A 16,419-nucleotide genomic window follows, 5' to 3' on the forward strand; every position below is an offset into this window, starting at 1 on the left:
TATCTACATACAGCTGTTCCTGTGTGGGTTCTCTTGTTGTGGCTAAGGACCCCAATGCAGCAGAATTAAATAAAAAAAGCAGGACTCAAAATTCCACCCCACTAAAAGAGGCCACAATATCCTTTAACATGTGGTGCAGATGTGTTATATATTCTGCAGTATATATTCCAAGGTGCTGGAAGGTACGTGAACAAATGGTAACCTTTTTTATAAACAATAAATAAATTGAAAAACTAAATACAAGAGCATGTACAATAATATTTTCAGAAGTGCTCATCTTCAGAGTTCCAGGTGTCAGGACAGCTAGCCTCTGTGCCTCCCCGTTTAGCTTTATGGACTCTGTTGGATCAGGCTTTTTTAAGGACTTGTACAACTTTCACCATTGCTACCAGCCTTCCCAACTGCCTGGCCTCCCCCCTCCCCGCTACTATTTCTCATCCTTGATTCTTGTTCAGAATTTACATATATGATTAGCAGCAGCATAGGAGACCTTCAAATCTCCAAGTCTGCCTCTAGTTATTATACTGGGTGAATGTCTTGTTCCTTTCCTTAGGCGGTTCAGGACTTCTCATCATTAGTTTCCTCTTGGGGCTCAAGGTTGCCTCCGCAGCTGCTACTCAAATTGTCTTCCGGTGCTGCCATCTCTCTTTCTTCAGCTGATCTTCCATTCTATATGCTATCAGAGTTTCCCCAGCATCTCCCTCCTGCCATGCCACATCATTTCTGGCCTGACTGTGTTTACACCTGCCTGGAACAGACCTAACATGGAATGAAGGTTGGACACAACCACAACCACTTCCAGACAGTTCAACCAAACATTCCAAAAGCCTCTGAATTTTTGATTTGTTAACTGGAATGGACAATTGCTTGTTCTTCTACTCTTCAAATGATATGTCTGCAGATGGAAACCCAGGGATCTCGACAGCAAGACAGGTGCACCCAGTGGTCAGGATAGGAAGGCATGTACTTGGCTTTCTCCCCACCACAGTTACAGAATCAGTATAATCTGGACCAGATCAATGCAGTGAAGCAGGTTCAAGTTCATATTCCACCCATCGTTCTCTTTGTGTGATTTTCAGCCAGTCACCACCTCTTGGCCCAGCTTACCCAACCTCATTATAGGACAAGGAGGATAAAAAGTGTAATCGGTAAAGAATAAATAAATATTCAAATCAGACTGCAAGATTTTCCACATGCATCACGAAGGCAAAGAAACACATCTGGAGATACAGTTTAAGTGAATACATATTAGAGGAAATTATGTGTGTTCCCATAAGTAATTGCAAAGGTAAGAGTGGCTACATCAAGTACATCTCTTTGGGGCTGAAATAAAAGCATTAATGCACCTGAGCCTTCCTGACCACTTATATTAATGCACATGAATGGTAAAGATAATTCTATGCGCAGTTCACTGGGAAGTGAAAGTGGTTGTTAGCATTATTATTTCTGCTCCCCCCTGCCCAGCTTCGTTGAGCAGAATATGATTTGAAGTGGTATTTATATTTTCTTTCTGTTTGGCTTCCTTGTTAGATTTCCGGACAGGGCAAGAAGGCTTACAAGTGAGCAAACAAATCAAACTAAGCAGAAATTGCAGAGATGTCCCTATGTGACTCTGGGCTGGTGTATCTATATGAATGTATGATTGTGTACGTGTATGGAGAGGGGACTGAACCAATGTACAAGATAAATGAGAATATTTTGACCATAATGTCAAAAATGTGCATATCAACATGACCTTATCATGAACAGAACACAATCTGGCAAGCTTTATTGTCCCATGACTTCTGTTCATTTCAGTGACGTTAGAGGGGGGGATATTCATTGGTGAAATGAAAGGAAGATATGTAGCTCATTTCTACAGTGATGCATAGGTAGGCTCAGAAAGCATGACTAGCCCATTGTTTGATCCAGTCAGGCTTGTGGGCACTTGATGTGAGCATTTTCAAAAGCCTCCAAGATGCTTGCATTTAATAGTGGCCTCCCACGCATCTCCATTCCCCAGCATCATATGTCAAGGACTTTGGGTCTGGCAAAGCAGAAAGTTTAGAAAGTGGTGGCAACTGCTCCTGGGACTTTTTTTTTCAAACTTCTGTGATTTTGTATCAGTCTAGTTTCTCTTTCATATCTGAGTTTTTGAGTTACTGCAATTTCAACTATAAAGTGGCACTATCCTGCACACAAGCCTGGCCTGCAACCAATATCTTGGAAGGAATGTTGCAAGAGTCCCTCTTACCTGGGAGTCAGCTCCACTGAACTTAATGAGACTTATATTTGAGTAGACATATATGCAATTGCACTGTTAATCTCATTACTGCACTGTTAATCTCATTATTTTCAATGGAGTTTATTTCCGCACGAGGAGTTAGCTTCCCAGATGGTGCTTCAAAGGATAAAATTGACAATTTGGACAAAGGCATATATTTATGCAATTGATTGTGATTAAATGGCTTTCTCTGTGTAATGTGCAAACCACTGATCTGGATGTTTGATCTAGATGTTTGATTTTCTTATTTTGTCTTCGGGAGGATGAAAATCTCTGAAATATTTCAGCCGTTGCCAAGGTATTTCAGAAAGTCTCCTGTATCCTTAAAAGGAACCCCTCAGTCCTAAGTTCCTGTACTGTAGCAAAATCATATTATCTTTTAGATTTTCATTACAGATGCATGTTATTGCAGGGCAGGATCTTCAAATTAACAGGCTAGCAGATATTTACTAAATGTTGTATCTGCTGTCAAAGCTTGCTAAAGAAAAATGGGGGGAGGGGTTTTGTTTTTTAATTATGCAGTTGAGCATTAGCAAGGTAGACTTTTCAGGCGCTAGCTGCTCTCTAATAAAATACAGCAGTGATGGTGCCCCTTAGGCATGGGGGCCAAATGCAGGCCTCCAGGCTTCTCTGCATGGCCCCCATGACTCTCCAGGTCACACCCATCCCCATTGACCCGTCTTCACCCTTCTGGTGTTTTTGCCTGGCTGGAATGTGTCATTGAATTCTGATAAATGCCTTTTGCTTACCTGAATGAAAAGTAGAGAATGGTGTGTGTGGAAGATAGCTTTCTTCTTTATACAAAGACAAAATTTACCTTCCTTACTCCACCCATTTTTGCTGCTGGTCCCTTCCACTACTGACATCTAGCCTTGAATAGAAACTGGGAGGTAAATGGCTGGACTGCCAAACAGCATTTCCCCCCAGCTATCTCTCTTTACCAGGAATAATCCCTGCTTTCCGGCATCTCCCCCAAATAATTGTCTCTATTTTGCCTTTCCAGCTGATGTTCAGAGGGTACTATTTAAAAAGTGTCCAGCTGTCCCACCATGTCCTCCATCACATCTCCAGATAGTATAGGTTGCTAAAATGTTGCAGTGCAAAAGTAGATCACTAGTGATCGAGGCCCCGTTTGTACATTAAAAGCAGTATCATATCATGGGTTTCCCCAAATAATCATGGGAACTGTAGTTTGTCAAAAGTGCTGAGAGTTGTTGAAAGATACCTTTTCTCCTTAGAGAGCTACAAATTCCAGAGTGATTTAGCAACCAATCCCTCTTCCCAGGAAGCACTGGGAATTCTGCCTCTGTGTGCGGAATAAGGGGGTGGTGGCGGTTCTCCTAACAATTCTCAGTAAATTCAACAAGCTACAGTTCTCAAGACCCTTTGTGGGAAGCCATGAGGGATTAGATTAATTCATTGAGGCAGTTGATGATTACTTGCCATGATGTAGATCACCTCTATTAGCAGAGGCAGTATGTCTCTGAATAGCAGGTGCTTGGAAAGACTAGTAGGGAGAGTGCTGTTGTACTTATGTCCATAAGTGGATAAGTGTTATGCATAGGTATCTGACTGCATACCTACTAACTGTCCTGGAAAGAGCGGGGCCTCCAAAATGGCTGCCACAATCTCTCATGATTTCAGGCTGCACTCTTGTCCCGAAAAAAGCACTCTTTTGGTGCAGTGATTTTGCGTGGTGCCCCAAAACATGCATTTTTGGGTGCCATGCCTGAAAATGTGCTTTTTGGAGGGCTGACATCTCCTGCAGGTCGTGTGACCCACATGGGAGTCCAACCCCAGAAGATGGTGCCCTGGTTTGGGGGCACTTCGTATTGGAGGATATGTGATTGGTCACAGTGACAACAGAATGCTGGACCAGATGGGCCTTTGTCTTGGCTCAGCAGGGGTTCTTCTTACATTCTGTTTCTAGGTCAGAGCAGAGAACCAGAACTTTGTTAGAACGTTGCTCAAGTTTTCTGGTGGACACCATTCACACAACTTGTTGAGAGTCGAGAGCAGAAAGATGCAGTCTTTCAAGTGATCAGTGTGGATTGTGTATGGCAACCATTCCGACAAAAATGGGAGTGGATATTGTCGTTGTTGTTTTTCGGTCCACAAACAACACCTAACTGATGACTCCCCCACCTCCCCCCATCTGCATTGTGTTAGCTTTACATTGAAATGAATGGCTTCTGCATTGAAGTGAATGGTGTGAATAATGTAATAATAAACAGCGTATCTTTTGTTGGAAGCCAAGCTGCAGCATAACAGAAATAGTACCCAAAATGTATCTATGGCTGCAATTTACAAAATGTCATCTGTCTTTGGAAAGGGGGAAGGGGCTGTGTTTTCCACACTGTTGCAGCAGCCCCCCATCCTGTAGTGTGAAATTGCATTTCAAACTAAATCAAACAAAGGAAAATGTACCCAGGCACAACTTCTGTTGCATGTGTCAGGAGCTCTGCTGGATCCCAGCCATTATAATTAAGCACCACAATATATTTTGTGATTCTTTGCAATCCTAACCAGTTTTGCAAGAGAACAAAGCTGACACTGGCACTCACATCTATGCTGTGGAGCTGCCAAATACTTTAATTAGCCTGCATTTTGCTTATTCTGCAGGTAATTTTTTAAGGAGTCAATTAACAGAATTTTTTTTGGTCAGTATTTGTGGTCAGTTGAAATCTGTTGTTGATAATATTTAATTTGCATGTGGCCAGTAATTACAGGCAAACAGAGCTTTGTTCTAGCTAGTATGAAGTTACATAGATGAATTACTTCACTTAGCGCAGGCATGGACAAACTTGGCCCTCCAGCTGTTTTGGGACTACAACTCCCATCATCCCTAGCTAACAGGACCGGTGGTCATGGATGATGGGAATTGTAGTCCCAAAACAGCTGGAGGGCCAAGTTTGGCCATGCCTGACTTAGCGTCAACAGTGTATTGAGCTGATGGTTGTCATATTCTAGGGTGCAAATGTTATCCCTTTATGGTTTTAAAAAGTTATCGCTTTATGGTTTTAAAATCTCAGGATACAAAATGCTGCATGAAATATATACAATTAGACTGGCTAACTGAAGGTTGGGGCATCAATTACCACATATTCCTTTCTGGGTTTTTATTTATTTATTTAATGCAATATTGATTTACTGTAATTTAATAATTGTATGTATCATGGCTCTCTCGCCCAAGACACACAGACAAAGACACTTACTTGGAAGTAAGGACAATATATTTATTCAGGCAAGTAACAGTACAGGCTTGGCAGTAGACACAGGATCTAGGAGTCAAAATTCAGGAATTCAGAAGCAGGGCACGAAGTTCAGGACCAGGGCATGAAGTCCATGATTAGGCAGAAGCACTGAAGATGTCCCAACAAGATTCCTGCCAAGCATTTGTAGATGAGGTGTTGTGCTCTCATTTGTGGGACTCTTGCTTTGTGTGATTTTATTGGGATTGCTAGCACAGGCTCCATCAGTTGGGTCCGTTCCATGTGCAAAGGTGGATCCAGGTGGCAAGGCTGCCCCCTCTTGTTCAGACTGTTGCTGTTCAGTTGCTGATGCCTCCTGTTCAGCCACTCCTCTTGGTTGATCAGAGCCCTTCCTGGTCCCCAGTGAGGCTTCCCATGCTGTGGGAAGGCTGGATGGTAGAAACAACATCCCTGCTCCCCCCTCAAATGTGACTGAAGTCAGGATAGAAAGGGGAGATCCCGTTCCTCCAAGGTCCTCCCATTTTGCTCCTCCCTCTGTTTCCTGCTCTTCCAACAGATCTCGCTGACCAAAACCCAATCCTGACAGCACTACACAGCTCCCAACAGTCTGCCTCTTTTCCAGCAAACCATATGAGCTCAAAGCAGCTAACACTAATTCTTATTCTGAAACAAGACCTGTCTTTAATGAAAGCTAGCAATGGTAAAACCCTATCTTTCTAATAAACCTTAGGCAGAGAAAACCAGTGTTCCCAGTGGATAAGTACATCCAGTGTCCCACTTCCCCTGTCCTTCCACTTTGGTCCAGGTGATGTGTGTCTGTAGAATGAACACAGCCCTGTTTATAACACTAATGTGCAGTATTGAAAGACAACATCATGGTGACTGTCCTTGGGCAAACAACATGACGTTCACCTCAATCCATTAGGGATGCTGGAGAATCATAGAATCATAGAGTTGGAAGTGACCACATGGGTCATCTAGTCCAACACCCTGCAATGGAGGAATTGTTTGCCCAATGTGGGTCTCATGTTCTACTGACTGAGTGAAAATGAAAGTGCCCCTGAATGAAGGCTTTAGTTGGGGCATTCTGTTTATTTAGCATGTATGTAGCTTTTCCTGCCATCATGTGCTTTGCATGATTCTCCTTGGTAGGTCTACCCAAGCACTGATCAGATCCAAAACTGCATAGCTTCAAGTGGGTGGTTGATATACACATAATTTTCCAATTAAGTATATTAAAATTATGCATGCTCTGGAGAAAGTAGATAGCATTCTTACCCTCTCCCATAATGTTAAAACCTGAAATTATCTAATGAAGCTGAAGGGTGGAAATAGTTCAGGGAAAAGGAAGTATTTCTTCATATAGCGCATGGATTTGCTGCCAAAAAATTTACTGATGGCTGCCAACTTGGAAGGGATTCAGACTCCTGCATGTAGCAATTTCCACCAAAGTACTTTATCTTCATTTCTGGATTTTTGCTGGTGGCTCCATAGTAGCTGATGCTGTGACAGTAGAGGGTGCTGTGACAAGTTATGGGTTAGAGAGCATTGATGGATAACTCTTTTCAGACCAAGGACCACATTCCCTTTTGTGTGACCTCCTGAGGGCTATGTGCCACTGGTAGGTAGGTCCAGAAGCAAAAGTGGGTAGAGGAACACATGTAAATTTTGCCCTTCTACAGAAGGGGCGGTTTTTACACACAGAGACATACTCCTCTCTATCTTCCACCCAGACAAGTGAGGGACATTTTAAGAGTTCAAAGAAACATTCCAGCCAGGCAAACAACTCATGGTGTGCAACTCACTGTGGCATGAGGCCTGGGGAGAGTTCTGAGGGAGAGATAGAGAGGTCTGGATTTGGCTCCAAGACATAAGGTTCCCAAGCCCTGGGATATGGTGAAATGTGTAGTTTGGCTCTGTCCATGCATGGCTAACCTGGGGGGGGATGTCATCGACATGCCATTTGTTGAATGGTGTGTGGTGGCAATGTTGGTATGGGTCCTTTGGACATGGCTGTTAGTTGGTAGTTTGCATTACTAGGTAGATAAACTTGGGGGATTAGTAGTAACAAGATAAGCTGGTGGCTGCTATCTTCGTTGGCCTTAAAAAGGAATTAAACAGATTTGTGTAGGATACAATTACCAATATCTATATCACGAGCCTCATGGAGATTTCCTGGCATGACTGGTCAGAGGGGGAGAAGGCATAATAATAATAATAATAATAATAATAATAATAATAATAATAATGTATTTATTTATACCCCGTCAACCTGGCCGGGTTCCCCCAGCCACCCTGGGCGGCCTCCAACAAAATACTAAAATACAGAAATCCATCAAACATTAAAAGCTTCCCTAAACAGGGCTGCCTTGAGATGCCTTTTAAAGGTCTGGTAATTGTTGTTCTCTTTGACCTCTGGTGGGAGGGCATTCCACAGAGTGGGTGCCACTACCAAGAAGGCGCTCTGCCTGGTTCCCTGTAACTTGGCTTCTCGTAGCGAGGGAACTGCCAGAAGGCCCTCGGTGCTGGATCTCAGTGTCCGGGCTGAACGGTGGGTGGAGATGCTCCTCCAGGTATACAGGACCGAGGCCGTTTAGGGCTTTAAAGGTCAACACCAACACTTTGAATTGTGCTTTGAAACGTTCTGGGAGCCAGTGTAGATCTGCCGCTCCCAGTCACCAGTCTAGCTGCCGCATTCTGGGTTAGTTGCAGTTTCCGGGTCACCTTCAAAGGTAGCCCCACGTAGATGCATTGCAGTAGCCCAAGCGGGAGATAACTAGAGCATGCACCACTCTGTCTAGACAGTCTGCAGGCAGGTAGGGTCTCAGCCTGCGTACCAGATGGAGCTGATAGACAGTAGCCCTGGACACAGAATTAACCTGCGCCTCCATGGACAGCTGTGAGTCCAAAATAACTCTCAGGCTGCGCACCTGGTCCTTCAGTGGCACAGTTACCCCATTCAGGACCAGGGAGTCCTCCACACCTGGCCACCTCCTGTCCCCCACAAACAGTACTTCTGTCTTGTCAGGATTCAACTTCAATCCATTAGCCGCCATCCATCCTCCAACCGCCTCCAGGCACTCACACAGGACCTTCACCACCTTCACTGGTTCTGATTTGAAAGAGAGGTTGAGCTGGGTATCATCCGCATACTGATGAACACCCAGCCCAAATTCCCTGATGATCTCTCCCAGCGGCTGCATGTAGATGTTAAAAAGCATGGGGGAGAGGACAGAACCCTGAGGCACCCCACAAGTGAGAGTACAGAGGTCTGAATACTCATCCCCCACCACCACTTTCTGAACACGGCCCAGGAGGAAGGAGCGGAACCACTGTATGACAGCTCCCAACCCTTCTAGACGGTCCAGAAGGATGTTATGGTTGATGGTGTCAAAAGCCGCTGAGAGATACAGCAGAACCAGGAAACAGCTCTCACCTTTGTCCCTAGCTCGCCGGAGATCATTGATCAGTGCGACCAAGGCAGTTTCGGTCCCATGGTGAGGCCTGAATCCCGACTGGAAGGGATCCAAATGGTCCGCTTCTTCCAGGTGTGCCTGGAGTAGTTCAGCAACCACCCGCTCAATCACCTTGCCCAGGAATGGTAGATTTGAGACTGGCATGGGATGAGATGATGGAGCCTGATCCAGAGAAGGGGCCAAGTGCTTTACCCAGAGCTGCGCCCACCTTGTGGGATTCAGACATTCCAACAGAGGAGGGAGAGTCACCTGACTATGCCCCTATCCCACCTTCAGCAGACAACATCTCCTCAGCAACTGGGGAGGTGCCTGAGCCCAGGTCAGACTGTGAACCCCTTTCTTTAAGGACACACTGTTGAAAGTGCTGGTGTGAGCAGACCCAGAGTACTCACAGGGTGGGAGCCTTGCAAATGATTGTGCCCACTCTTCAGAGAGAGAGAGAGAGAAGGGGACATGTCAAATGCTGAGACATTATCTCAGTTGATGGTCATTCATGTGTCTTAAAATTCAACTTTGAATTTCTGAAGTGTGTCATCTGATCTAGGTTTAAAGCATATAGTGGTTTTTGGGGGAAAGACCTTCAGCAATAGTTGACCAGAGCGTCTGAATACTGAATCCACAAGTGGGGGCCAGACACTCTAGTCATGTGAGCTGTATACTTTCCTCAAGTTTAGAGGCAGTTGTTGGGGAACACAAATAGGAGAGTCTGATTGGCCAATGTAGGAACAGAATGCAAGATTCTTCCAGCAAGACTCTTTCTGCATTCCTTTTCATTCATCTTGGTTGGGTTTTTTTCTCTTTGATGTGTACGATTAACCTCCTTTAATTGATGAAAGTTTGAACTCAAAGCATCTTTGTAAATTCAATGAACATTTAACCATATGAAAGAAAGGGGTTGTTGCTGTTTGCATCCCAGAAAGAACAGGGAAAAGCTTCCGAGATTTTCTTATAAACCTTTCTTAAAAGCAATTTGAATCAGTCATGGCTAGAGTGGCACATTATTTTTCAAGGAGTTGTTAACATAGCTGAGGCAAAGTGGATTTTTAAGGATATTAAACACTGCTTCTTTCTCCCTCCTGTTGTTACAGGATTGCACAGTGTATGAAACAGAAAATAAAATTCTTCACGTGGTAAGTACACATTTTGACTTTTTTTATGGTTGTTCTTTGCACATGTCTGTCCCATAGGAAGCCACTTCATGTTATAATCTTGTACAAGGGTTTCTTATTTTTGTTTTATTTCTTATTTTGACAGTCCTTCAAACATGGCTGTCATATGGTCAGTACATAGGATCTTATTTTTGTTTTACACCCCACCTTTCCTCCTTGGAGCACAAGGGGGTGTACATGACTGTCCCTGTAACAATATTATCTTCACAGTTTAGTCTGGGAGACATTGTCACCCCTTCTCATACATTGTCACCCAGTAAACTCTGGGGCAATGTGGGCATTTGAACCTAGTTGCCCAAATTCTAGCCCAACATACTAATTACTGTCACCCAACTCTAGGTTGTGCACTGAACAGAGTTTGTAATAGAGGTAAGTCTCCCCCTGTCTGTTCCCTGGAATGGGTCTTTTTTCAAGATTTGCCCTGAGCTCGCTAATCCATATAATAGAGAATATGTATAGCTGAAGGAGTATTGTTCAGCCAGGACATCGATATCACACTCCAGGGGCCTTCTGGCAGACCTCTCACTGCGAGAAATGAAGTTACAGGGAACCAGGCAGGGGCACTTCTGGGTGCCTGCCCAGTGGAATGCCCTCCTGTCAGATGTCAACCTTCAGGAATACATCGGAAGGTAGCTTTGTATCTGGAAATTTCTAATGTTTGATTTCGTAGAATTGTAAAGTTGGAAGGGACCACAAAGGGCATCTAGTCCAACTCCCTGCAATGCAGGAATCTTTTGGGGGTTTGGACACATGACCCTGAGATTAAGAATATCATGATTTACTAACTGAGCTATCCCTTCTATCATGTTTCACTATGGTTTTTTTATATATATTCTGTTGGAAGCCACCCAGAGTGGCTGGGGCAACCCAGTCAGATGGGCAGGGTATAAATAATAACATTATTATTATTATTATTATTATTATTATTATTATTATTATTATTATTATGGCTGAGCTGGGGTGAGGGGCTTCAGCCAGTGTAGCCACTGTTGAGCCCATTTCAGGCTGAGATCCGCTCATCCCAGTAGACTTTAGGATTAGATTGCTCCCTAAATCTTTGTCCTTGTGAGTCAATCCTACTGATTGAGGATCTTGGCTCTGGAGCAACAAATTCATATATCATCTGAGTGACAGTCCTTCAAACATGGCTGTCATATGGTCAGTTCATCAAGCCTCTCACTATCTGGGAGTAAGGCCCATTGGACATGGTGAATGTTAATACATGCCAGAAGAACCTTCAGAGCCCTTGTTTGATTTGAACCACTTTTAGAATAAATAAGAAGAATTGAGAATCTTGTGCAGTGATGACAAAAATTCAGCCTGGCAAATAAATATACTAAATTCACCCAGTTGCCAATGTTAGTGATCTGCTGCATAACTGAGCGTCTGGAATAATAATAAATAAATCTGGTAATAATAAATCTTTCTTCCAATTATCATTTTTTAAAATAAAATAAAATAAGTTGATGTTTCTACGTAAATGCATGCAGTGTGAAATAAGTCCTACCTTGTTAACTTTCCAGCTCTCTTAAAGTTGGATTTTACCACAGTATTTAATGAAACAGATACTCAGACTTAAAAAAATAAGTCCCCATCACTGCTGTTCCTCTGGACAAAATTTCATATTTTTGTGTGGAATAAGAGTAGGTTCTTCATAATTTTTTTGAATCTCGTTTAAAATTAGCAAACTGCTGCTTTGAAATAATCTTTAGGGGTACCTTCTTTTGTAGAAAAAGAAAAGAAATTCATTTCTTTTAAGCAAAGATGTATAATTAACTTTGTAGGCGGTCTACATTTCCACTAAGCTATGGTAAATGTCACTTTATTAAAAACTCAATATAGGTTTTAAATCAATATTGACTGCCAAGTGGCTTCAAAGGAGATACTGTAACCATTTTGCTATTTATAGAATGGTTTTTTTTTAAAAAAAAAACCAAACCCTATTGATGCATCATGTTAATTATTATAGTCTTGTGTGTCGATAACTCACAGTGGGGTTGCAGTTCTTTATAGATTATGCTAAGGGTAGTTTTTTTAGCAATTTGTCATGCCTAGAATTTCATCACTCAATGACAACTGGAGTGTAGATTTTTCTAAAAACAGGCAAGCCCAGCAGTAATAGAGTTCTTGCTTCTTTCACACACTCGAGAAGAATTAACAAAAGCAGTTATTTAAAATAATGAGAAGAACATTTTTGACCATTTGATGAGTAGGAATTATTATTATCATTTAATTTACACACCACTTAATTGCCGAGGTTGCTTCTAAGTGGCTTACAAGTGTGAAACCAAAGCAGACATAATTAAAATAAAATATAAAACAATTTCATCAAAACATTAAAATAAACATCAAAACTTAAAATTTCTGTAACTCGATCCCATCAAAATAGCACAGTTAAAGACAGTTAAAATGGCAATTAAAACAGAAATTCTCCCTCCCCGCCCACAAAGAAATAGTTGATGGAATTTAACTGAAATTGTCAAGAGAGAGGGTAGATAGCACTTGTCCTACTTAACCTTATGTTTTTAACTATAAAGAAGGCCTCTGATTCTTGCTCTGTGTACACACTGTATATTTAAAGCACATGTGCCAAAGAATCCTGGAAACTAGCTGCTTTTTTAAGGGTGCTGGGAACTGTTCTGTGAACGATGGTTTCCAAGATTTGGGAGAGTGGGGGATCAGGAGGCAGCCTGAAGCTGTCACCACAACTTTCTGCTGGTCACACTTCTTAGTAAGAGCACACTGGTAAACAACAATAATCTCCTGAAAATGTAAAAAATAAAAATAAAAAAATCCCAACCTGGCTGAAAGCAGCAGATAATCAGACACTATTTCTCGTGGGCGATTTTAGCCCTGCTTTAGAACTAATCAGGCTAGATTTGACAGAATCTAGCCTAACTGGTGTCTGGGTTACAGTTAAATTAGCTAACGTTCCTTAGCAATGAGTGATCCATACTGTCTTTTTTTCCAGGTACAGCAGGGGGCTGAAATCCAATTATTTCTGAATGCTGCTGTTTTGAATTGGGAGTATGAACTTCCACATTCTGGAACTTATAGGCCAATTATGAGTCAGTACGAAAATGCAGGTTTCGTTTGAAATTTGGCTGGCCCTGACTCTGGCCTTTGTACCGGCCCTCCCAACTCACGCAGCAATGTTCTACTCCAGGAGAGGCTGGTCAGTGAGGGAAAGCTGAGCATTGCCCCAACAACCTCAGCCTTGATTCCTTCCAAGCCCAACTGCCTGCCTCCCAACTTACATAAGCCAAAGCAGCAGGTGATAACACTGCCTGTCAACTTTCTCCTCCTCAGTCTCAGTGTTGTCCCTGTACAACTTAGCAAGGAGAGGGCGGGCGGGAGCAGAACTATAGTTTGTTAGTTCTCCCTCTCATTGTTAAAGGTAAAAAGGTAAGGACCTCTGGGCAGTTAAGTCCAGTCAAAGGCTACGGTGGGGTTGTGGCAGTCATCTTGCTTTTCAGGCAGAGGGAGAAGGTGTTTATCCACAGACAGCTTTCTGGGTCATGTAGCCAGCATGACTAAACCGCATCTAGCGCAACAGGGCACCATGACAAGTGCCAGAGTGCACAGAAACACCGTTTACCTTCCCGCCGCAGGGGTACCTATTTATCTACTTGCACTGGTGCACTTTCAAACTGCTAGGTTGGCAGGAGCTGGGGAGCTCACCCCATTGCACAGATTTGAATCGCCGACTTTCCGACTGGCAATCCCAAGAGGTGCAGTGGTTTAGACCATAGCATCACCCTCTCATTGACTCTGGCTTCACTTATTGCTGCCTGCCTGCCTTCCATCCCCGGTTGCTCTTCTCTACTATACTAAGCCTTCTTGGTGGCAACAACATGGATATTATCTAATTGGATGACGGTATTGTGAGTGTCTTCTCATGTTCCCAACTATGTCATTAGGATCACAAGATCCAGGGGCTTGAATGGGTTCACGTTTATGAACAGAGCCCAAAATTGCTCTTCTTTGGTAAGCCCCTTCCAAGCTTAGGTCTGGAAAATTCTCCTATTATATGAATCTCCATGCAGCAATTTAGTACTCAGAAGTGTTGCTAGCCAAGTGCCAATTTTCCAACAGAAACCCCCCAGTATACTTCCAGTACAAAGAATTTGAGCAAAATCACTGGACAAGCCACTTAAAAGGCATTTCCAGAGAAAGCAGTTTTTCTGACTGCAGCTTTCCGTTTTCTACTTTCATCAGCTCCATTGAAAGAAACCAGAGCGTTATAAGTTCCTAGCTGATTGTGGATGAACAAGTAGTTATGAAGATGTTATTTCTCTGGTTAGCATGCAGTTTCTCTGTGAACCCCCCCCCCCTTTCTTGAGCAGTAGCACACCATTAGAATGATGCTCAAAGTTCATAAAAGTTCATAAAAGCTGAGATTTGTTTGGCTTAACTAATTTCACCATGTGATACTGAACCCCTCTTGTTTTGCAAGCTTTACCACGCATAAATAGTAATAGTAAAAGTAACACAAGGGGAAAACTATTTAAATGCTCACAAACTTGGCACAGTCTTTGCAGATGTTTATATTATGGATGTATGCTTTGTATTGTTTTATTAATATTATTGCTTAATGCAAGTTTCATCATGGCCTTTGGCTATAACAATAAACTTAGGAAAATAAAAAGAAAGAATAAAAATCCCCCCAAAACAAAAATAAAACAGCATTTTTAAAGTCCAAGGCTAATCCCCAATTAAGATTAAGGACAATTGAGGCTCTACTCCATGTGAAAGTTTTCACATGGACCAATGTAGATGCAAAGACTCCCAGCCAGCAGATGTTGGGACACCTGGGAGCTATAATGTTTGAATAGGACTAATGTATGCAATTATATAAAGTTTGTGAAATAAATAATAAGTGTACTCTTTGATTCATGGACACTGGTATTACAGAGTTGATGGGGCAAAGAGGGAGATAGGAATATAAAAGCTGAAAAAAGCTAATGTGCACGCCCAGTGTTCTGGGAAAAACATAGAAAGTGGAACAATGAACAATTTCTAACACATCAGTTCCACTAAGGAAGTAAGACGCAGTAATATGGAACTCTGAAATCAAGAGAGAACATTAGCTGAGGATGTCAGAAGCATCTGTTTACCACTATTTCATTCATCTATTCCAAGAATATCTGACTCATCTATTAAGCAGGGTGTGCTTAATGTCTCCAATGAGGTGGCCTCCAAAGAATTTTTTAACACATAAAAAATACCTCCAGCTCACAGGCCTAATCAGGCTCGGATGGTTGTGGACGGATCTTTCAGTTGTGGGTTTTTCCCATTTTTCCAATCTTAAATTGAGTTCACCCCATTTTTGCATCAGTTGGTGATGTATTTTTTATTCGTTATTTCCATGTGTGTTTATTTTTTATGTGGTAAAAGTAATTTTCATGTTATTTTTTATATTATTGTTTTAATATATACATCTTGTACACATTTTGCTTCACATGCTCATTTTTGTAACCAATTTTCCTGAATATAATGTAGGATGCTATAGTAATAATAATAATCTTTATTGTGGTCCAACGACCCATAACATACTGTAGATACAGAATAAAATACAGACTCATATAGACAACCCTCCAGGGAAGGGAGACCGAAGTGTTATTTGTTTAGTCATTGGTATGTTGATCTTTGATTCGTATGGCTACTGAGAGAAACTTTGCCACGGCCACTGTGATATCGTTGGACTTGTCGTCCAGAAGATATTTGATAAACAGTAGTCTGCTTCAGATTGACCCGGCCAATTTGCCAATAGTAGTTTAATCAATAGTTCCCTCGCTTGATCATATTGTCCGCAATGTAATATAATATGTGTCATGCAGTCGACATCCTGAGAGCACACAGAGATCCTATTTTGATAAGGGATACCTCTCAGTCTGCCGTTTAACACATCTGATAGAAATCCATTGAATCTGGCTTTGGTGAAAAGACGCTGGTATGTTGGTACAGAAAAATGTCTAAGATATGCAGGTGTCTGAAAATCAAACCCATAGTGGATTCCTACTGCTAATGGGCCACAGATAACATGAGATTGGAATCGGTAACATGAAATTGGAATCAGGAGATCACTATGTGATATGTTCCCGAGCCTTTGTCTCAGAGATTCAAGGGCGGTATCATAGCCCAGGTGGTACAGGAGAGAAGGTGGCATACCAATCAAAGTGGCTTTTCTAATCATAATTTTCATCCGTGAGCTGGTGAACTCCTCGTTGTTTAGTTATGGAAGTAACCCCTTCCCTAGGCCAAAGACTGAGATCTTGAGCCAGTATCTCAGGCCAGCC

General features: G+C 42.3%; 1 protein-coding gene across 2 annotated transcripts in view; it reads left to right on the plus strand.

Annotated features, from left to right (window-relative positions):
* Window positions 1-16,419, plus strand: part of LOC118084387 (connector enhancer of kinase suppressor of ras 2-like) — a 315,789-nt gene that overhangs the window by 130,753 nt on the left and 168,617 nt on the right. The window contains exon 5 of one of the 2 annotated variants that reach the window (XM_035113863.2): window positions 10,040-10,081. In XM_035113863.2, coding sequence (XP_034969754.1) covers window positions 10,040-10,081 — 42 coding nt within the window. Of the gene's footprint in view, window positions 1-10,039; window positions 10,082-16,419 lie in introns of those variants that run through there. The other variant, XM_060270182.1, reaches the window with a different exon arrangement.

The sequence above is a fragment of the Zootoca vivipara genome, chromosome Z, assembly GCF_963506605.1.
Source record: "Zootoca vivipara chromosome Z, rZooViv1.1, whole genome shotgun sequence".
Taxonomy (NCBI): domain Eukaryota; kingdom Metazoa; phylum Chordata; class Lepidosauria; order Squamata; family Lacertidae; genus Zootoca; species Zootoca vivipara.